The sequence below is a fragment of the Neophocaena asiaeorientalis genome, unplaced genomic scaffold, assembly GCF_003031525.2.
Source record: "Neophocaena asiaeorientalis asiaeorientalis breed wild unplaced genomic scaffold, Neophocaena_asiaeorientalis_V1.1 scaffold43, whole genome shotgun sequence".
Classification (NCBI taxonomy): domain Eukaryota; kingdom Metazoa; phylum Chordata; class Mammalia; order Artiodactyla; family Phocoenidae; genus Neophocaena; species Neophocaena asiaeorientalis.
In genome coordinates this window covers 10,242,754-10,262,843 of record NW_020173674.1, presented here as the reverse complement: position 1 = coordinate 10,262,843, position 20,090 = coordinate 10,242,754, and the positions used below count along the sequence as shown (strand labels likewise).

Below are 20,090 nucleotides of genomic sequence, written 5' to 3'. Positions count from 1 at the left end.
TTTGGGGGCTTGTCCTAGCAATGTGACTCCATTTCGAGCCTATAGTTTTCTAACAATAGCAAAGTTGAAACAAGGAGATCCAGAGAGATGAAGTGACCTGCTAGAATCACAAAGCCGACCAAAGATCACTTCATTCCAAATCCCCTGGCGTTCCCCCTCATAATGCAGCCTTTATATATAGAGAGAGAGAGAAATGGGTCTGGGAGTAGGTTCCCTTCCCTTTCTAAAATTCGGAGAACATTTAGGAGCCATCTGCAGACTTTGGGTGTGGAAATGCTCTCAGAACGAAAGGATGCATTTTCCCGGTTGTGCATCTCTTACTGCTCCTCTAACACCCTTTCCCTTTGTGCTTTTTTAGCGCGAAAAGTTTCTCAAAAGACCAGGTGCTCTGAGGCGCCTTTAGAACTACATTTCCCACAATGCCCCAGGAGGCACCACGTAGCTGGAGAACTACATTCCCCGAAATGCCAAGGGGCTTTTTAGAGGCGGATAAGCTTCCACTCCAAATCCAAAGATCCAGTTTACCCACGCTATAGCCCAGATATAGTCACCTCTTTCCCCTTTCCTGCCAGAGACTTCCGTTCCCAGCTCGAACTTCCGACCCCATTCTTCTCTCCGTGGGAATGCTTGGGAAAAAAAGGTAATCAGAGGGTAGGGCGCATGCGCTGACCGGCACCAGGTTTGGGCTGTGAGGGAGGCCTGCCGGTCCGTGGGCGCATCCCGCCTCGCGCGTGCGCAGACGATAAACCAACGCCCCAGTATTGAGGCGCGGCTTTAGTGGCGCGTTTTAGTGAAGTTGCACGTGAAGAACAGCTGTGGCCGGAGCCCGGTGAGTGCGACCCGAGACCGGGGCTCCGGGGCTGTACCCGGGACTGGGTTGCGGCGGCGGCCGCTACAGGCGGGACCAGGGCGGAGCCGCGAGGCCTGGCGAGCACCAGTAGAGAGGGCTCCGACGGCGCGCGGCGGGGAGATTAACTGGGGACTCGGATCCTCGTTGCTATGCAACAGGGGGCGTCGTTAGTAGGTAACAGGGGAGGCGCGCGTTTCCGGGGAGAAGAGTTCCCAGCGCTGCCCCGAGGTCCGGTCAAGGCCGGGTGGTTGTCAGGCCGGGGGACGAGGCCAACGCTGAGCCCCTCGCCTCCGACTCCCGCCCACGGCCCAGCCTCCCGCGGCCCCGCTCCGACCCCTTTGGGGTACCCCGAATCCCTGGGCCGCGCCGCATCCCTTGCCGGTGACGCCACCCAGCAAGCTTGGCAGCGGACACGCGGTTCGAAATAGCACATGCACGCCACTGACACCCTGTCTCGGGGAGGCTGGGTTCTGGGGAAGGCGTCGTGCACCTGGGAGGCTGCCCCTTTGCCCGTCGCCCGGCCCCCAAACAGTTGCTGGGCAGCAGCAGCTGTCAGGGGTTTAGCGGGGGGCTGCCCCCACCTGCTGGGACGCTGACTTCATTCTTCTCAGGGGCAGCTTCACCCGGTCTAGCAGCTTCCTTTCCACGCACGTGTGCTTTTCGGGTGGCCGCTGCATATTTGGATCAACTTTAAAATAGCCTCCTCTCCGCACCTCTCCATGGCTCTCCATTGCCACCCTCACCGCTTCTTGGCGGGCTTCTAATACTCATTTAACAAGCATTTATTAGTCATTGTTCTGTGCTAGGCGCTGGAGATTCCAAGAAAAGCTAAGTCTGACGAGGAGGTGCTCGAAGTCTAATGGGGGAACCAGGCATAGAAACTGGTAAATGATGCTACAATGCAGTGAGTGGTATATTGGCAATTTGTGTACTGCAACGTTCCTATAGATGTTTACAGTTTACAAAGTTCTTGCAGAAACATGTTAACTCCTTACAGTAACTCTTAACCTTGCTTAACCCCATTTTACATTTGAGGAGACTGAAACTCAGACAGGTTAAGTGATAAGACAGAAGGTAGTGGCTTTTAGTGTGTGGCAGAATTGAGCTTGGGACAGAAGGAAGTCTAGAGTCCTCTGCCCAATGCTGCACTCTGGGGGCTTTGCCCAAAGTAGACTTTTCCCTGTGCTGCTGACCATTTGTGGCAGCTGTCCCGTTATGCATCAGAAATCCCCGGGGAGCTCTAAAAACAAAAGCCTGAGCCCCTCTCTGGGGAGGGTCGGAGTAAGGAAGCCCTGGGGTGGGGTGGGGCAGACCCTCTACCTTAAACCGGCTCAGGCCCTTCTGATGGGCAACCAGAGTCGAGAACCGCTGCTCCAAAGGGGCAAGTCCCTCAATGATGGGGAAATCAGAGCCGGCAGAGGGTACTAAGTCAGCTGCTCCTCCTGCCACGTTGTGATTCATAGCGCAAGAGGAAGCTACCGGGAGGAAGGAGCCTTGGCAGGGGGTGTGGGGACCGCCCCCCACCCCACCCTCTTAGCAAACCACAGCTAAACATGTGGCTCCTCACTACCACAGTTCAGTTTCCCCGGCTCAGCCCGTCCCTTCCTGAGTCCCGTTGCAAAAGTGGCCGGTCTAGTCCCAATTTTTTGCTGTCCTCATACGTCTCGCTGTAGAGCCATGACGTGTGAGCCCAGCAGGTGGGTCATCTTCTGGTGGGTGGCCTCCTCGTGGGAGTCTGGATAGTTAGTTCTCTAACTTGGTGATTGTTGATTTGGGGGCAGGACTTTAAGCACCTTGAGGGCAGGGACCATGTCTTACTGAGGCAGAGTGGAGGTGTGGAAGGAGCGAAAGGGCAAGGTTTAGATCCTGGGTTCTGGAGTCAAGTCCCAGTCCCGATGCGTGTACTTTAACAAGTCACTTGATCTCTCCAAGCCACTGTTTTCTGAGTAAAACGTGGAGAGTAGCAGTATCTTATACGATTCTTATAAGAGTTAAATGAGATGGTGAAAGAACAAGCACTTTGTAAATTATAAAGCAACACACACACTATACACACCACACACTGTACACACCACACACACACAGTTTGTTGTGGTTGTTGAGTGCCTGTTATTTTTCTGAGGTCAGGCATTGCAGGGTGTGAAGACGTTTAAGACATCCTTCCTCTCAGAGCTCAAGACTGCTTCGGCTCCTGACTACCATGGCTTCTCTTTGTTAAAAGTATTTGATCAGGGCTTCCCTGGTGGCGCAGTGGTTGAGAGTCCGCCTGCCGATGTAGGGGACACGGGTTCGTGCCCCGGTCCGGGAAGATCCCACATGCCGCGGAGCGGCTGGGCCCGTGAGCCATGGCTGCTGAGCCTGCGCGTCCGGAGCCTGTGCTCCGCAACGAGAGAGCCACAACAGTGAGAGGCCCGCGTATCAAAAAAAAAAAAAAAAAAGAAGTATTTGATCGGGCTGAAGTGAGGAGGCGTAATGGTGGTGGGTTAGACTCCACCACCTCATACGTCTCGCTGTAGAGCCATGACGTATGAACCCAGCAGGTGGGTCATCTTCTGGTGGGTGGCCTCGTGGGAGGAGGGCTGAAGAATGAGAAGGATGTTGTAAAGCAGAAACTAACATACCATTGTAAAGCAATTATACTCCAATAAAAATGTTAAAAAAAAAAAGAAATGAGAAAGAATCCTGTTAAAGAAAACAATTGGATGAAAGGGACGAGCCAGTAATCTGCTCTCTTATCTGCAAAGGGCACACTCCAGAATCCTGTTAGATTTGGTTTCCGGTGCCCTTTGGAAGGTCAGCTGGCATTGCAATGCCAGCCTCCCCGTGGAGAGTTTATTTCAAGGTCCCCCAGCTCCCCTCGCCTGGAGCAAATGGCCGCCTGAAAGTCGAGGCTGGCAAAGGATGCAGACGTCTGCCAAGGGGGCAGCAGCTCATGTCACCCTGACCTTCCAGAAAGGAGGACACGACATCTGATCCCTCCTGGTGGAGGTCCTCGGATATAGAATCCAACCCAATATAGCAACCCTGCTCTTTATGTCCCCAGTGTGGTCATGACCCAGATAGACCAGGAACTGACCTATGCTTTCCTCATCTCTGACCAGTGGCAGGCAGGAACCATCTGGTTCTCGATTTGTGCCAAAAAGAGTAGAAGGCTTCCCAGCCTGAGGTCGTTCCCTATGAACTGCATGTTTTGCAGCCCTGCTTTACCTACAGGCCTCAGGAGGGACTTAGAGCAGCTGTTTCTGGGCCAGAAAGTGCCCCGAGTGATATTTTTATAACCCCTTCTTGGACCCTGCTCCTTCCCACTAAACAAGAATGGGAATATCTTCTCTTCGCTCTCCTCCATCCTGATGGCTCCAGATTTCTGGCCGACTCCCGTAGTGCCCTGGTAACTACAAAAACTTCAAACACCTGGCTGCTCCTACCTCAGCGACATGGCTTCGCCTCTCTGCTCATCAGGTCTGAATCACAGAAACACCCTGGAACTGCAGGTTCATTTCTGAGCCTGGAAGAGAATGGGATTTGCTGGTGCCATTTGACTTTTCTCAAGCGTGGTGGCAAATAGAAGTTGGAACTGAAAACGTTTTTCTTGGCCGAATCCAGCGTACTTCAGTGAGTCGATACTTGTTGGGTCTTAATTTGCCTACAGTATCACATTACAGATGAGATCAGAGCACGGAGTGGTTAGGTGAATTGTCACCAGTAATTCATGGAGTGGATTGGTAGATGTCAAGTCTATTTTAGCTCATGAATAATCTATTGTAGGACTTTCCAAGTCGCTTCTGAGACTGAAGTTGGAGAGGATACAACGCAGTGCTGTGTGTGAGCGGGTCTGATGTCAGATGCACCTGGATTCAAATCCTGGCTCTCCCGCTTACTACTTATCCTCCCTCAGTTTCTTCATCAGGAAAATGGGGGATACGAACAATACCTAACTGATGGGTTGTTGTGAGGATTAAACGAGATAGGTGGCGCGTGGTTAAATTGCTGTTAATGATAATAATATCTTTCCGTAAAAGTTGTGCTTTAACTTCTTGCCTATGTTGGGGCTGGGGAGTTGAGGTCATCTCTGTATCAGTGGGTCTCAACTTTGCACAGTGGAATCCCCTGGGGCGCTTTTGCAGGTCGAAGCCCAGGCCACACCCAGATGGTGACATCAGAAGCTCGGGGCTTGGGGCAGAGGTATCAGAACTTCGTGAAGCTTCCAGGTGATTCCAATGAGCAGCCGCCTTCACTTCTGCGTTTTGGAAGCAGAAGCTTGGGTTTAACTCCTGGCCTTTGTCCTTGGGCAAATGCTTAATTCCTAAGTCTCAGTTTCTTCTCCTCTGTCCCCTTAGCGGCGAGGAGGATAATGCCCACCTCACGTGATGGTCCTGCAGAGCGAATGGCCTATGTGCAGTGGGTTCTTATTTGAGCACCTAACTGAGCCCTTTTCTTTACATCGTTACATAGCGGTAATCCTATTCGAGTGCTATTTTTTAAGGTTTTTTAAAATATAAATATCATTTTTATCTTAAGTAGATTATAACCTCCTTGAGGACGAAGCTGTATAGTCTTTTTCTTTTTAATAAATTTATATTTATTTGTTTGTTTTAATTTTGGCTGCGTTTGGGTCTTCGTTGCTGCGCGTGGGCTTTCTCTAGTTACGGCGAGCGGGGGCTACTCTGTTGCGGTGCCAGGGCGTCTCGTTGTCGTGGCTTCTCTTGTTGCAGAGCACGGGCTCTAGGCGCACGGGCTTCAGTGGTTGTGGCTCGTGGGCTCTAGAGCACAGGCTCAGTACTCGTGGCACACGGGCTTAGTTGCTCTGCGGCATGTGGGATCTTCCCGGACCAGGGCTCGAACCTGTGTCCCCTGCATCGGCAGGTGGATTCTTAACCACTGCGCCGCCAGGGAAGCCCAAAACCATATAGTCTTACAATTTTTTTTTCTTATGCCCAAAGCACCTAAGACACAAAGGCAGGCCTTCAGGGTTTTAGAACTGGAATAAGCCTTAGAGAGATCTTCTCATCCACCTTAGGCATTGACTGATACTTGCTGGCTAGTTAATACGCAAGTGGTAAAGAACGTGAGAGAGGAACCCGTGAATGAGATGGTTGTGCCCGTCTGAGTTCTGCCTTTGTCGGCTAACAGGGAGGGGCGGAGGGGGGCGCTGGGGCCCGTCATGCTCGGGACAGTGGGTTTCTCGGCCGGTTCGGGCCCTCCGCTCACCCCGTGCTTCTTCTCTGGCAGACCCAGCCATGGCAGGCTCAGGCAGCGCCTCACCACGGGGCAAGCGTGTGTTCACAGCCATCCTGATGTTCCTAGCGGCCCTCGTCCTCCTCCACTCAGCGTCATCCCAGTCCCATCGAGACTTCATGCCACCAGGCCAGCAGAAGAGGGAGGCCCCAGTTGATCTCCTGAGCCAGATAGGTCGATCTGTGCGGGGAACCTTGGATGCCTGGATTGGGCCAGAAACCACGCACCTAGTTTCTGAGGTAAGGAAGGTGTTCCCTGCTGTGGCTACACGCATTGAGGACAGAGGAGCCGTTGTTCATGGAGAGAGCCCCCGGTTCCACAGAATGAAGCCAGACAGCCCCGGCCTTTTGCACTCTCATTGTTTCATTCCTACCCCGGGGCCTTTAGCTCCACCCGCATCTTTGCCTTATTCCTGCCCTTTCTTGCCAGAAAGGTTGGGAAATGAGCCATCTTTATCAACCTACGTCACCGGTGACTATAGAGTCTGGCTTTGGTCTAAATCTGACCTAGAGGCTTAAATTGGCAAAATATCAAGACCTGAGTTCATTCTTTCACCTTCAGAGGTGGCGGTGAGGATGACTCAGGGCTCTTAGGCAGGGCTGTCCCTTCTGCCTAATGGCATCCCAAGCCTCCTGGTGCATACTTTAGATAGGTCGTCCTAAACGGCTGAAACAATCATTTATAAAATGCATAATATAGAAGAGCTGATTGACTTCTTTTTCACTGAAACATCCTAGCCCTCCACCGCTGTTACTTCACACACCTTCATGATCCCCTGGGAGGCTAGGAGGACCCCAGTTTTACAGAGTGACTACTCCAGGGATTGGATGATCACCCCCACATGCCCACGTTCACCCACTACTACCGCCAAAGTATTTCAGCACATCAGTTGAATTAGGGCTCAAGTGTCCTGGGTTCCAGTTCAGACAGGAAGGAGAAATGGCCCGCCGTCCATCCCCATGCACTGGAAGGTGGCTGTGGAAGGGACCCCTCCGCCAGGCTGAGAGGCAGGTGGAGATGTTCGTGGGCAGCGGTGGTGAGACTCAGAAGAGAAGAGCGTCAGTAATCACGGACTCAACCCATGCTCTGCTCTTCCCACAGACCTTGGCTCAGGTGATGTGGGCAGTCTCATCGGCCATCTCTGTGGCCTTCTTCACTCTGTCTGGGGTTGCCGCACAGCTGCTGAATGCCTTGGGGCTAGAAGGTGAGTGGCAGAGAATGGTTAGGTCAGCTGGAGCTTAGCCTGTCCCTTCCTGTTTGTGGGAATTTATCTTTTCAGGGTCTAGACTTTTCCCCGGCTGCTCAGCGTCTCCCAGGTCTCCCCAGAGACGAGCATAAGAGCAGGCTGCTAACTGCCGCCTCGTGCTAAGCCATAACATCTCATCTAACTGTCACCCACAGCCCAGAGAGTTACTCCCATTTCATAGATGCAGGAAGGGAACCAAGGGAACCAACCTCCTTCCTGACTACTTCCCTCAACCAAGGGAAGTAGTCTACCCACAGTCAGCTGGGACTGGAGCTGAGATTTAAGCTCCATGACCCCGTGGGAAAGGAGTTTTCCTTGGCGAGGGGGTGTGGCTCCTCCCGCTTTTGGTTCTTGACCAAACCTCTCCTTCCACGGCACCAGGTTGGCTGATTCTGTGACTCTCTCCCCTTCCAGGAGATCACCTCACCCAGGGCCTGAAGCTCAGCCCCGGCCAAGTCCAGACCTTCCTGCTGTGGGGAGCGGGGGCCCTGGTTGCCTATTGGCTGCTGTCCCTGCTCCTCGGCTTGGTCTTGGCCTTGCTGGGGCGGGTCCTGTGGGGCCTGAAGCTTGCCCTCTTCCTGGCCGCTTTTGTGGCCCTGGTGAGGTCAGTGCCCGACCCTTCCACCCGGGCCTTGCTCCTCCTGGCCTTGCTGACGCTCTACACCCTGCTGAGCCGGCTCACTGGCACCCGGGCCTCGGGGGCCCAGCTGGAGGCCAAGGTGCGGGGGCTGGAGCGCCAGGTGGAAGAGCTGCGCTGGCGGCAGAGGCGAGCGGCCAAGGGGCCCCGGAGTGTGGAGGAGGAGTGAGAAGGACGCCGGACGCTGCCACCTTCGTCATACCAAAGAGCCGAGCTGCTTCTGGGTCGCACAGCCCTCCTCCCAGCCCCCTGCCCCTTTCTTGCTCTGTCTCCGAACGCTGTCTCTGCACCAGCCCCCTTAGCGGAGAGAGAGAGAAAGACCACCCCCCCCACTGGTCCTCAGGGGCCCTGTCCTCTGTGGTTCTCTGTCTGGGGTTGGTTCTCCTCACCCTTTCTCTGCTCCCCCCTGTCTCAGCCAGGAGAAGGTGGGGGGCCTCCCGCCAGCTTCTGCACCTCCTCTCGGGCAGACACCTCTGATCACTGCCAGGGGCCTCCCGTGACTCAGCGGCTGCCTTGCCTTCCTCCGACGCTCTTGCTCTCCTGTCCTTCTCTAGCTCCTCCCCTGCCAAGTCCCCAGCTTCCTTCCTGCTTGTTTTCTCCTTCTAGCCCTGTACTCCAACCAAACCACAGTCCCTCAGGGCATGCTCCTTTCCCCTTCATTGCCCAGCGTGGGGAAGAGGCAGGGCATTTGGGGCCTGAGGGGAAGGGAAGTGGGCCGGGATGTACATTGAATCTGTTACAAGTGCCTTAATCCGAGCCAGTGGGGCCCTCTGCTTGCCTGCTGCCGTACTGTATGTAGGAAGCTGCCCTGTAGCTGCTTTGTGTCAAGAGGAAAGTGGTTCCTCTCAGAATCTGGATTTCCCTTCAGCCAGAGCAAAAGATGACTGCTTCGTAGGCTTGTGCCTGCAAGTAGGACCCTGCAGTGGCCATGAGATCCCCTGTGGGGATTTCAGAGACCCTGAAGGAGGAAGGAGGGTTCATCTTCCTGTCTGCGCAGCTCGGGCGGTTCTCCATCCCTCTCTCCATCGCTGCCACCAGGCAGTTCGCTGACCAGTCGCCTAGGAGGAGCGCAGAGCAGACAGCAGAGATGCACCTCACAGCCCCTTCCCTTCTCGTGCTCTGGGGCTGCACCCTCCCCACCAGGGCGCTCATGCTTCCTTCGAGGCTTTGGTGGAGGTGGGTGGCCTCCTCTGCCAGGCCCCACATGTGGTGTGAAGAGTCGGGAAATGCCCAGTTCTTACTGTTGACGTTGGATATGGAATCACAGCTGCAGTGAAATATATTTTTATCAGCGCTTGGTTGGTTTCAAATAAAGTGCAGGCTATTTTATTATCTAGTTCCGGATCAGATGTATCTGCTCAAAGTCTGGCTTGCTTTGATTGTTCCCTCTCTCCAGCTAAACCCATTTCTGTGGAGCTGCTCAGTTTTCACGACTTCTCCCTGCAGGTGTCAGGTAGTGCGAAGCCGGGAGAAAGGAAGGGAGTGCGAAAGAAGGCTGGTACCAGTCACGCTTCCCTCCAGGGGTGTGAGGGATGAGGAGGGCACGCGCCCCCATTACCAAACTTGCAGGACTGACCAGCTCTGTGGCAATAGTGTGCTTGTGGGGGAGGGGGAGGAGGGTACCCCGTGCAGCCTTGTGTGCAGGAGTGGCGAAGGCTGGCCCCCAGCCAGAGAGACGCTTGCCTGCCCTCCTTGCTTCCCCGCCAGACAGGAGTTCTGCGCCGCGGTTCTCAACCCGGGGCATAGATTGGATCAGGCATTTCGGGGAGGGGCCTGGGTGTGGTTTTTCCTTTTTAAGCCGCCCAGGAAAGGCTAACGTGCAGCCAGGTTCCCCGCTCTGGACCTCTCCCAACGCTGCCTGGCGGGCAAGGCTGCGCCCAGAGGCCGGACCTGGGAGGCAGGCCTTCCCTCGGCAAAGAGAGCAGCCCTCCCTCTTCATAGACCCACAGGTTTCTCCCAGGGATGGGGCTGCCTGCATCTGGGGCTCTTCCTCTGTCAGAGCAGTTGTCACCTGGCCCTCCTGGCCCCTCTCATCCCCTCTCCACCCCCGAGCTCGGTTCTCTACGTCCCGCCCCCCCCCCCCCCCCAATTCTGGTTCTGGTTCAAGAGTCAGATGCCTTTATAGGAGAGCTGCTTGTGGGGTGGGGGTGAGGCAGAGGAGGTGCTTTTTCCTCATTGGTCAGGAGCTTCCGAAAGGGAGCGAACCGAACATATCGTCGTGTCCCTTTTGGCAGAGGCAAATCAGTCCCCGGGGAAGTGGCCTTCTGCCCGACCTCTAGCACAGGGGCGCTTGGGGCTTCGGCATCCGTAGGGCACTAGGACCCGGCAGGGCTGAGGGGCAGCCCGTGAGCCGCGTTCACTCCCTCCCACCCTCCTGCTCCAGCTCTAGCTCCCGCTCCATTGTCTGGGAACTGCAGCCGCGGGGCGGGCGGGCCCGCGGATTGGGGGGCGGCGGGGACCCAGCCGGCCCGGTCGGGCCGGGAGATGCCGGGAGGACCGCGGCCACCTGAACCGCCCGCCTAGTCCCGCCTTTGAGTGGGAAGGATGAACGTCTGGATGGCGGGGCGCGTGGCAGCGGCTCCCCGGGGGCCCTGCGGCCCCTGTCTCTGCCTGCTGGTGGCCCTCGTCCTGGACGTCGTGAGAGGTCAGCGGGAGGGGAGGGGCGGGGCGGGGCGAGGGGCAGCCGGGCCCGAGCAGAGGCCGAGCGCGAGGGATGCTCGGGAGCCGGGAACCCGCGAGTTCTGGGACTAAACCCCTAGCCGGGTCGCCCCGCAGCGTGCCCTGAGGGTTGGAGAGGTCTTTCCCCTGGGATCTGGCCCCCAGCCTCGCGCCTCTGGCTTTCCTCACTTGCATAACCTGGCAACTTCTTCCTGACCCAAGGCCAGCGGGGTCCCCGGGCTCTCACCGTCTTCCCCCCATCCTCGCCGTGTCCCCGCACCTTCCACGAGTTTCCCTTCCAGTCGCGACGTCTAACCTGGCTGCCCCCTGTCCCGCACGCACCAGCTCCCTAATCTGCGGTACAGAGAGCTGTAGCCCCGTGGCTCCTGGCCTCCTCCCCGCAACCATCAACCCAGCCCCCAAGGAACGGGAAGCAGCCCCTTTGCCCAGGACCTGCGAGATACGCAGCCGCCTTCCCCCTGCCCCAAGGAGCTCTTTGACCTTGGAATTACTTCATCGGTGCCTTCCTGAGTATGGGGATCACTGGAGGAAGGGGCAGCGCCTCCCCTGTGCCCCTGCGTGGGAGGCCGACTGCCCTTGTCGTGGGCTGAGGCTGCTAGGTGGAGGATGATGCCACAGAGAGCGCGGCATTCTCTGCCCCCTCCCCCCACCAGAGAGCTGAGCTCTGAGTGATGCGAGTCCGTGGGAGTCAGGCCACAGAGCATCTTGTAATTATCCAGGCAGTGGAGTATGGAGTAGGAGAAGGACCAGAAGCCAGGGTCTGCCCCCAGGGAGCCATAGTCACTCACCTGTTACACTTGGGGGCGGGGGTCGCGGGGAGTGGAGCTTCTCGGCCACATGATCCTTGCTGGGGAGGGCCCGGAAGGAGGTTGAAACCATCAAGTCCCCCAGCCCAGCAGTGGGGCTGAGAGTGAACTGGCTCTAGGGCTGCTTTCAGCCACCTGCTCCCCTCCCCAGGGGACCCAGCAGGAGCCCTAATAACCCCTCACACAGAGAAGAGGAAAGCCTTGTCCCATCTATTATGCAGCAGCAGTAATCCCTCCTCCGGACAGCGCACCGCAGTTTACAAAGCCCTCCCCTGTCCACCGTGTCACTAAATGCTCGCTCGTTCTACAGGTGAGGAAACTGAGGCTCCAGGATGTTAAATGACTGACCCAAGGCTAATCGAGGAAGAGTTAGGACTTAAACACAGGTCTCCAGACTCCCAGAACATCCTCTCCAGGGATGGGGGATGCTGGGATGAGTAAGACAAGGCCCCCAGCTGACAGACAGGAAGATAACTAATTCAGGGGTGCAGAAGACTGAGGGGACTGGTGGGAGGGCAAGCAATCAAGGGGGGCTTCCTTAAGAAGGTGACAATGACTCTTGACCCTGGAGGGAGGCGCTGCCCAGCAGGGGAGGAGAGACCCACAGTCTAGGGAATGAAGCCCACAGGGTGCACGGTGGGAAAGCAGCCCAGGGTGGAGAGAGGTGGAGGGTGGAGAGGCAGGGTGTGTAATGGTTGGTGCCTGGGCTCTGACTCCCAGCTCCATCACGTTCCTGCTGTGGGACCCCAGGCAAGTCCCTGAACCTCTCAGCTTCATTTTCTACAACCATAAAATGGGATTAATATTAATAGAACCTAGTTCTCAGAGCTATTACAAAACCCGAAAGAGTTAATATGTGTAAAGTATTTAAAATAGTAGCCAACATATAGCTTTCTGTCAAAAAATGTTAACTATTATTTTTAGGGCTAACTAATAGTCAGTTGATACAAACCAAATATGGTCTTAGGGGTCCTTTGCCCTTCTGCCTGTTGGTTGAATACTTTGACTCTCTCCCCAGGCTTATGGTTCCCGCCCCCCTCCCCCATTGTAGACTTGCACTCCAATACCCAGTTGGGATGGGGTAGAAGGCAGCAAGTTCGGGAAACCAGTGCAAGGTTGCCGTGGTGATGATGCAGAGGGAGGGGGAGTAGATGCCCAGCCAAGTCTGGCCGAGGACCCAGGGGCTGAGAAAGGGTCTCTACTTATACAAAGCTCACCTGATCACCATCTTTTACTACATAGACCCTGTCTGGGGAGGTCTGTACCCCACAAATGCCTTGGTGTCAGAGGCAGGTAGGTAAGGGGCAGGAATGGGGGAGGAGGACACATTGGGAAGGTTCTACTGGCGTGAGGAAGGCCTGGGTCTGTGGAAGGCAGAAGAAGGAATGACTCAGAAGCTGGCAGTCAGTCCTGGGTGTAGATTCAAATCCTGGTCCCAGTTACCTCATCTGTGAAATGGGGAGACTCCCCCCGACACCCTGGGAGGATGGGACATTTACAACCCTTTTCTTCCTCCATCGCCCACCACTGCTGTGCCCCGGGACAAAGCTGAGTTCAGCCCCTGCCTGCCTTAAAGCTGTCACCATCCCTCCCCCTTCTCCCTCTTCAGTGGACTGTGACCAGGACCCCCTGGACCCAGTCTACCTGCCGGCGGCCCTGGAGCTCCTGGATGCCCCCGAGCACTTCCGTGTGCAGCAGGTGGGCCACTATCCACCTGCCAACTCCTCTCTGGGCTCCCGATCTGAGACCTTTCTGCTCCTGCAGCCCTGGCCCAGGGCCCAGCCACTTCTCCGGGCCTCCTACCCACCCTTCGCCACTCAGCAGGTAAGGAGGGGCCACCAGAGTCTCCTGGGCTATCCGGGCCTCCTACCCACCCTTCGCCACTCAGCAGGTAAGGAGGGGCCACCAGAGTCTCCTGGGCTAACCGGACTCAGAGCCAAGGTCTGCTGTGTGTCGCTCAGCCCTAGCTGAGCTCCCCATTTTCCAGAGGGGGGGAAAAGGAAGCCCATAAAGGCTCTCTCCTGCCAGCCTGAGTTTTTGCTTCTCCCCACCCCTTGCTTTGTTGAGCACCCCCGTTTTTCCTCCAGGTGGTCCCCCCTCGGGTCACTGAGCCACACCAACGACCAGTCCCGTGGGACGTGCGGGCCGTGTCAGTGGAAGCGGCTGTGACTCCAGCGGAGCCCCACGCCCGCGTCCTCTTCCACCTCAAAGGGCAGGATTGGCCCCCGGGGCCTGGCAGCCTGCCTTGTGCCCGGCTCCACGCCACACACCCTGCAGGCACTGCTCACCAAGCCTGCCGCTTCCAGGTGAGTGTGAGGGCCGCACCTGGGCTGGCCCTGCTGCTGTGTCCACCAGAGCGTGGTCCCGGAGTAGGGAAGAGAGGGCTCACCACTCCTGGGAGGTTTGGAGGTCATGGACCACCAGACTCCATTCCTGCTCTGCTGGCTTTCGCGGGTCCCTCTTATTTAGGCCCCCTTAAGGAGTTCAGTCCATTGTACGTGACTTTGGGCAAGTAACGTAACCTCTCTGAGGCTCAGTTTCCTCATCAGTAAAATGGGATGATAACAATTTTTACCTCATATTGAGTTGGAATGGAGAATAAATGAGATGGGTGCAAGAATAGCTTTTGGCCCAGTGCCTGGCACGAGAGCAATCCCTCAGCGAGTGTTGTATTATTGTCCGCATTTCTTTTATTATTGGAATTTCTGCTCTTTCGCAGTCTAGCACAGGATTCCACTGGAGAGAGGTGTTCTGTGGGCTGTGGGATTCTGAGAAGCCTGAGGATTCTGAGTGCTCGTCAGGGCCGTCCTGGAGCATGATTAGGGGCAGGCGTTGGGGTTGGTTCCCTGTGGAATGAGACTGCTCCCAAAGGTGGAAGAACGGCCAGTGGACGCGTTCTGAGACCTAGCCTCAGTCGCGTTGCCAGTTGGCTGTGTCACGTGGCATGCGCCTGTGGCCCGCGCTGGCCCTGCTCTCAGGGACCCCTGCAGCTCTGGGTTTCCCGCCCTGGGTGCTGGGACTCCCCTCCCCCACCACGCTGACCATGGCCGTTGTGTCTTTGCAGCCGTCCCTGGGCGCCTGTGTGGTGGAGCTGGAGTTCCCCTCCCACTGGTTCTCCCAGGGTTCGGCCACGCGGGCCGAGCTGGCCTACACACTGGAGCCGGCAGCCGAGGGCCCTGGGGGCTGTGGCCCCGGCAGGGAGGAGGACCCTGGAGAGCAGGCCCTCCCAGTGGGCGACGTGGAGCTGCGCCCCGTGGACCCCCCACAGTACCAAGAGGTGCCCCTGGATGAGGCAGTGACTCTGCGGGTGCCTGACATGCCCGTGCGGCCCGGCCAGCTCTTCAGTGCCACCCTCCTGCTTCAACACAATTTCACAGCCAGCGTCCTGACCCTGCGGTGAGCACCGGGCCCCTGGGGGCGGGTCAGAGGCCGGAACCTCTGCAGGAAGACTGCGCAGGTACCTCTTCCTCTTGGGGTCTTCAGTGGAATCCTTGACCTCTGCAAAACATGGGTCCGCCATACCCACTCCAGGCCAAGCACTGTGATTGCCCTGGCAGCAGGCAGGACCCGGCGACTGGGCACGGCCCTGAACTTGGAATCAGAAGGAGGAAGCTCCCCTCCCCTGGCGCTTCCCTGAGACTCCTTTGTCCAGTGGGCTAACGTTACCCACAGGGCAGTTGCGGCTCCAGGGAGGGGAAACTGGAGAGGGCTTAAAAACTGGAAAGTGCAGTGCCTGGGAGTGGTTAATGCTCGGATGCCCCGCAGAGGTATTTGCCCTAGTCCCATTCATCTGCGTCTTTTCCCTCTTACCACCCTCACCATGGGTCCTTAGCCTTTGGACAGAGCTGGCTCCTCCCCATAGGAAGGCCCTCCTTTTGTGTCCGTTTCTTCAGGAAGTGCCCCACCCCCAGCCATCCCCCACCCCAATCTTTTTTTTTTTTAATTTAATTAATTAATTTTTGGCAGCGTTGGGTCTTTGTTGCTGTGTGCGGGCTTTCTCTAGTTGTGGCGAGCGGGGGCTACTCTTTGTTGCGGTGCGCGGGCTTCTCGTTGAGGTGGCTTCTCTTGTTGCGGAGCACAGATTCTAGGTGCGCAGGCTTCAGTAGTTGTGGTGCGCAGGCTCAGTAGTTATGGCTCGTGGGCTCTAGAGTGCAGGCTCAGTAGTTGTGACACACGGGCTTAGTTGCTCCGTGGCATGCGGGATCTTCCCAGACCAGGGCTCGAACCCGTGTCCCTGCATTGGCAGGCAGATTCTTAACCACTGCGCCACCAGGGAAGTCCCCCCCACCCCGATCTTACTACTGCCAAGGTTTTGCAGAGCGTGACTTGCCTACCCCATAATCGGGTCTGTGTGTGTCCCATCCCTGTGTCTCACAGGTGCCCGTCGCATCTCCCTGTCTCTCACGCCCTCCTCTCTCACTCGTATCATCGTTAGATCTCCCTAGACACTTGAAATATGCCAAGCCCTGTGTCTCCACTCTGGACCTTCAGAAAAGAGCAAGGCCCCATCCCCCTCTGGCACTAAGGGACCCCTAGTGGTAGGGAAGGGGACTGGATGGGCAGGGACTGGATTATATGCTCTGATGAAGGTACAAAGTGCTGCAGGGGCTGGGCTTAGGGGGATGGAGGCAGGGGAAATTCATCCTGCCACAGGGAGAGCTTTCTAAAGGAAATGGTATCTGTGTTGCTGGACACTTGAAGAATGAGCAGGTGAAGGAAGGAAGGGCAGACCAGGCTGAAGGTACAGCCTGAGCAAAGGCGTAAAGGCGTGAAGGGCATCGTGCTCGTGTACTTTGGGTGCAGCTAAAGCTAAGAGTGCGTGGAGAGATGTCACAGCCAAAGAAGAAACTGGACCGGAACCTGGAGGGCCTCGGATGCCAGGCTAAGACTTGACCTTGTGGGCGGGGGAGTCATAAGTGGTCTTTGAATGGGGGAGAGCTGTGTGGCAGGACCTGCAATGAGATGAGGTCCTTCTGGGTCAGAGGATGGCGAGGAGGAGATTCACACTGGAGTCCCTTATCTTCCCGCTCTGATCCAGTCCACACTTCAGCACCCCCCTGACAAACTGGACCTGTGTCCCCTTCCCCAGGATCAAGGTAAAGAAGGGGCTGCATGTGACAGCTGCCCGCCCAGCCCAGCCAGCCCTCTGGACTGCCAAGCTGGACCGCTTCAAGGGCTCCAAGCACCACACCACGCTCATCACCTGCCACCAGGACAGGCCCGCGGGGCCAGACTCCAGGTGGGTACTTCCCTCCCACGAAGGGTAGAGCGGGGAGGGACGGTACTAGACTGCTAGTGGGCAGATCTAGGGGGCCCGAGGGGAGGGGGCTGCCGGCCCCCATATTCCCATGTAGGCAGGCACAAGAGCAGACTCCTTCTAGAAAGCAGCACAACGCAGATATATCTTTCGTTCATTCAGCTACTATTTACCCATCCCCAGGTACGTGCCAGGTACAGTGAGTGTCTGTGAGTCTTAATCCAGGTGATGACAATCTATCCTGGCCGCCCAGTCACAACCCTCACTGCCGCTACCCTGCCTCCCACTACCAGCAAATGGGTCCCTTTTCTCCCGGCCGTTAATGTTCCCCCAAAAGCCCAGTTGCAGTTCTTAACATTTATGAACTCTTCTTATTCATGCCCTGAGTCTGGGTCAAGGCCATGTGCTTTGTAGCCCCTGTTTGAATCCTAGTTCTGACACTTTTTGGATAAATAACTTGGGCAAGCCAGTTAAGCACGCCCCCGCCCTACCCCACCAGAGCCTCTGTTTCCTCACTTGTGAAATGGGAATAATGATGCATCCCTTAGGGTTTGTGAAAATAAGGTACCACCCAGCAAGCGTCTAGGCTGGTTCCGTGAGGTAATTTATTATTCAGGGTGTCAAGTGGCAGTTCTGGGACTGGGAAGTGAATCTTCCTACTTGGTCGAAATTGACATTGGTGCTTCATGCCACCCCAATGGCTGTGGAAGACAGAGGCCTGAGTGCAGGGGGCCCAGGAAGGCAGGAGAGCCAGCAAGCATTCTAGGGGTTGGTAAAGTGGCTCCATGGATCTTGAGTGGATAAGAACTTGGTCTCTGGAGCCAGGATGCTTGGGTTTAATCCCAGCCCTACCACTTTTTGCTGTGTGACCTTGGGCGAGTTACATAGCCTCCAGACCTCAGTTTCCTCATCTGTAAAATGGGGATAATCGTAGGACCTACCTCATGAATACAGGAAGTGCTCACAACAGTGCCTGGCCGCTCTCAAGCACTCAGATTCTCTCTCTTCTGGCCAGCAGCCCCCTTGAACTGTCCGAGTTCCTGTGGGTGGACTTTTTGGTGGAGAATGGCACTAGTGGGGGCGTGGCAGTCACTCGCCCTGTCACATGGCAGCTGGAGTACCCAGGCCAGGCCCCCGAAGCGGAGAAGGACAAAATGGTGTGGGAGATCCTGGTGTCGGAGCGGGACATAAGAGCCCTCGTCCCACTGGCCAAGGTAAGGGGTCCCCAGCTCTTCCCAGCCAGGCTGGAGGCCAAGTGAGGTGAAGAGCTTGGGGCTGAGCTCCTCCTGCACCCCCAGGCTGAGGAGCTGGTGAACACGGCGCCGTTGACTGGAGTGCCGCGGCACGTCCCTGTGCGCCTTGTCACCGTGGACAGTGGCGGAGCTCTGGTGGAGGTGACAGAGCACATCGGCTGCGAGTCAGCCAACACACAGGTCCTGCAGGTGAGTGGCACGTATGCGTTTGTGTACACGTGGCGCACACAGCGTTCCTCCTTCCCCACTCAGGTCCCGAAGAGAACAGCTTCTTCTTGACACCAGTAACCTCATGAGGGGAACCACAGCTTTGGTCCCACCAACTCTCTCCAGAGTCAAGTGGGAGCTGTGCAACCCCCAAACCCCCAACTTAGGCACTTTCATGTTCTTACTGCACTGGCAAATGAACTGACGTGGGAGAGTTAAGAGCATGTACTTTATGGTGGGAAAGTTTTCATTTGAAACCCATCTTTGTTTATCAGCTAGCTGTGTGATTGTGGACACGTCTCAACCTCTCTGAGCCTCCGTTTCCCAAGCTTTAAAATGGGAATCTATTTTAGGGATGTTGTAAGAATTAAAAGCACCCTGAGACAGTATCCAGCAGAGAGCAGGGGCTGCTGTCATAATCCTAATACAATATAATCATTATCGAATGGTACAAGTAAAGACAACTATTATTATTGGAGCCTTTCATAATGACCCATGAGGTTAAAAAAAAAGGCAGGGCAACATTCCCCATTTTGAATTCCCCTAAGAGGGGCAGCCCAGGGCCTGCATTTCCTAAATTCTGGCTGCCTGAGTGGAGGTGTCTTTGGCTACCTGTGCCAGCACTTTGCCTCTGTGTCAGTGGTTCCTACCTGAGGGTTCACGGAGGGATAGGTCTGCCTTGCCCTCAGCCTCTGCCTACCCACTCGTACCTGGTGGCTCCGGCACCAAAGCCACGGGCCAGCACTAACGAGGAGCCAGAGTTGTGGATTCAAACCCTCTGCCAGGAGAAAGATTTTGTCCTGTGCAAATAGCCAGTTCCCCCAACTGAGCCCCAGGTGAACGCAGGGAAGGGCCGTTCCTGCCAGGGGAATGGATCTTGGCCGCATGGGGAAATCTTAATCTGAGGACACGCATTACAGAAAGATACAGAATGAATTTCAACCGTACCCCTTTCTTACGGTATGGGGGTCAAGAGATGCCCCCCGGTCCATACCTGTCCCGGGTGGCTGAGCCCACCCCACCCTGTCTTCTGCCCTCCCACAGGTGTCCGAGGCCTGTGACACTGTGTTTGTGGCTGGCAAGGAGAGCCGGGGTGCTCGGGGGGTGCGGGTGGACTTCTGGTGGCGCCGGCTGCGGGCCTCGCTGCGGCTGACCGTGTGGGCCCCGCTTCTGCCCCTGCACATCGAACTCACCGACACCACCCTCGAGCAGGTCCGAGGCTGGAGGGTGCCTGGCCCAGCGGAAGGGTAGGTGGAGCCCTGGGGAAGCTGGCAGGCCTTGGCGAAGTCGCTCTGGGACTGAGGGTGCAGGGGACACAGCCATAAGCCCGAGCTGGGGTCTGAAAAACTGCCCCATTGCCTGCGGTTGCTTCTCCCCCTGCCCGCCCATCATCACCCAGCTTCTGACCGCTGTTTGCGATTGCCGACCTCCACTCCTCTCCTCCTTCCCTGCCTTATTTCTCTATAGTACGTATCACTTTCTAACATACCACGTGATCTGATTGATCTTGTTTGTGGTCTGACTACCCTCCACACTCCTCCCCTAGAATGTAAGCCCTTGAAGGAGGGGATTTTGTCTGTTTTGTTCCCTGCTGTGTCCTCAGAGCCTAAGATGGCACTTAGTAAATATTGAGGGGATCCCACCAGAGCGCAAGGACGAGGTGGCCTCAGGCCTCTGGAATCTGAGCTCCCAGGTCCTCCAGAGAGTGAGCACCGTGGGTCTTCCCCATAAGAGAGGGTCTCGTCACGCATAACCAGAGTTCCAATTAGGAGTAAGAGGAGGGCGAGAGCGGCTCGATGCATAGGCAAAGGCACCAGTCAGGAATGGGACTGGGGCGCGGCGCCTGCGGGTGGAAGGACCTGACCACGGAGGTGCGGCTGCGGGCGGGGCTTGGGGAACGCGCGCCCACTAGGAGCCGGG

The 20,090-nt window shown here is 56.4% G+C and overlaps 2 protein-coding genes across 7 annotated transcripts in view; both read left to right on the top strand.

Moving 5' to 3' along the window:
* The first annotated feature begins 531 nt into the window (after nt 1-531).
* Nucleotides 532-9,312, top strand: TMEM109 (transmembrane protein 109). Of its 4 annotated transcripts, none has more exons than XM_024749417.1 (4): nt 532-640; nt 6,080-6,324; nt 7,187-7,289; nt 7,746-9,312. In XM_024749417.1, exons 2-4 carry the CDS (start codon nt 6,088-6,090, stop codon nt 8,135-8,137), a joined length of 732 nt encoding a protein of 243 aa, XP_024605185.1. In that variant the 5' UTR covers nt 532-640; nt 6,080-6,087; the 3' UTR covers nt 8,138-9,312. The 4 variants fall into 4 exon arrangements, with proteins under 4 accessions (XP_024605185.1, XP_024605184.1, XP_024605182.1 ...); XM_024749416.1 differs by lacking the exon at nt 532-640 and adding an exon at nt 682-829; XM_024749414.1 differs by lacking the exon at nt 532-640 and adding an exon at nt 897-1,024.
* Nucleotides 9,313-10,182: 870 nt separating this feature from the next.
* TMEM132A (transmembrane protein 132A) overlaps nt 10,183-20,090 on the top strand; it is a 12,536-nt gene continuing 2,628 nt past the window's right edge. Inside the window, exons 1-8 of one of the 3 annotated variants that reach the window (XM_024748924.1) lie at nt 10,183-10,612; nt 13,063-13,277; nt 13,541-13,759; nt 14,518-14,849; nt 16,543-16,692; nt 17,726-17,924; nt 18,009-18,152; nt 19,215-19,417. In XM_024748924.1, the coding sequence (XP_024604692.1) occupies nt 10,513-10,612; nt 13,063-13,277; nt 13,541-13,759; nt 14,518-14,849; nt 16,543-16,692; nt 17,726-17,924; nt 18,009-18,152; nt 19,215-19,417 (1,562 nt within the window). In that variant the 5' untranslated portion in view covers nt 10,183-10,512. Of the gene's footprint in view, nt 10,613-13,062; nt 13,278-13,297; nt 13,345-13,540; nt 13,760-14,517; nt 14,850-16,542; nt 16,693-17,725; nt 17,925-18,008; nt 18,153-19,214; nt 19,418-20,090 lie in introns of those variants that run through there. The other 2 variants (XM_024748926.1, XM_024748927.1) reach the window with 2 other exon arrangements.

Bases quoted from the DNA above. Each gene is read 5' to 3' on its own strand.
- TMEM109 (XM_024749414.1), top strand. From the start codon at position 1,000: ATGCAACAGGGGGCGTCGTTAGTAG. The intron at 6,325-7,186 runs GTAAGGAAGGTG...CTCTTCCCACAG, and splicing joins CCACGCACCTAGTTTCTGAG to ACCTTGGCTCAGGTGATGTG. The intron at 7,290-7,745 runs GTGAGTGGCAGA...CTCCCCTTCCAG, and splicing joins GAATGCCTTGGGGCTAGAAG to GAGATCACCTCACCCAGGGC.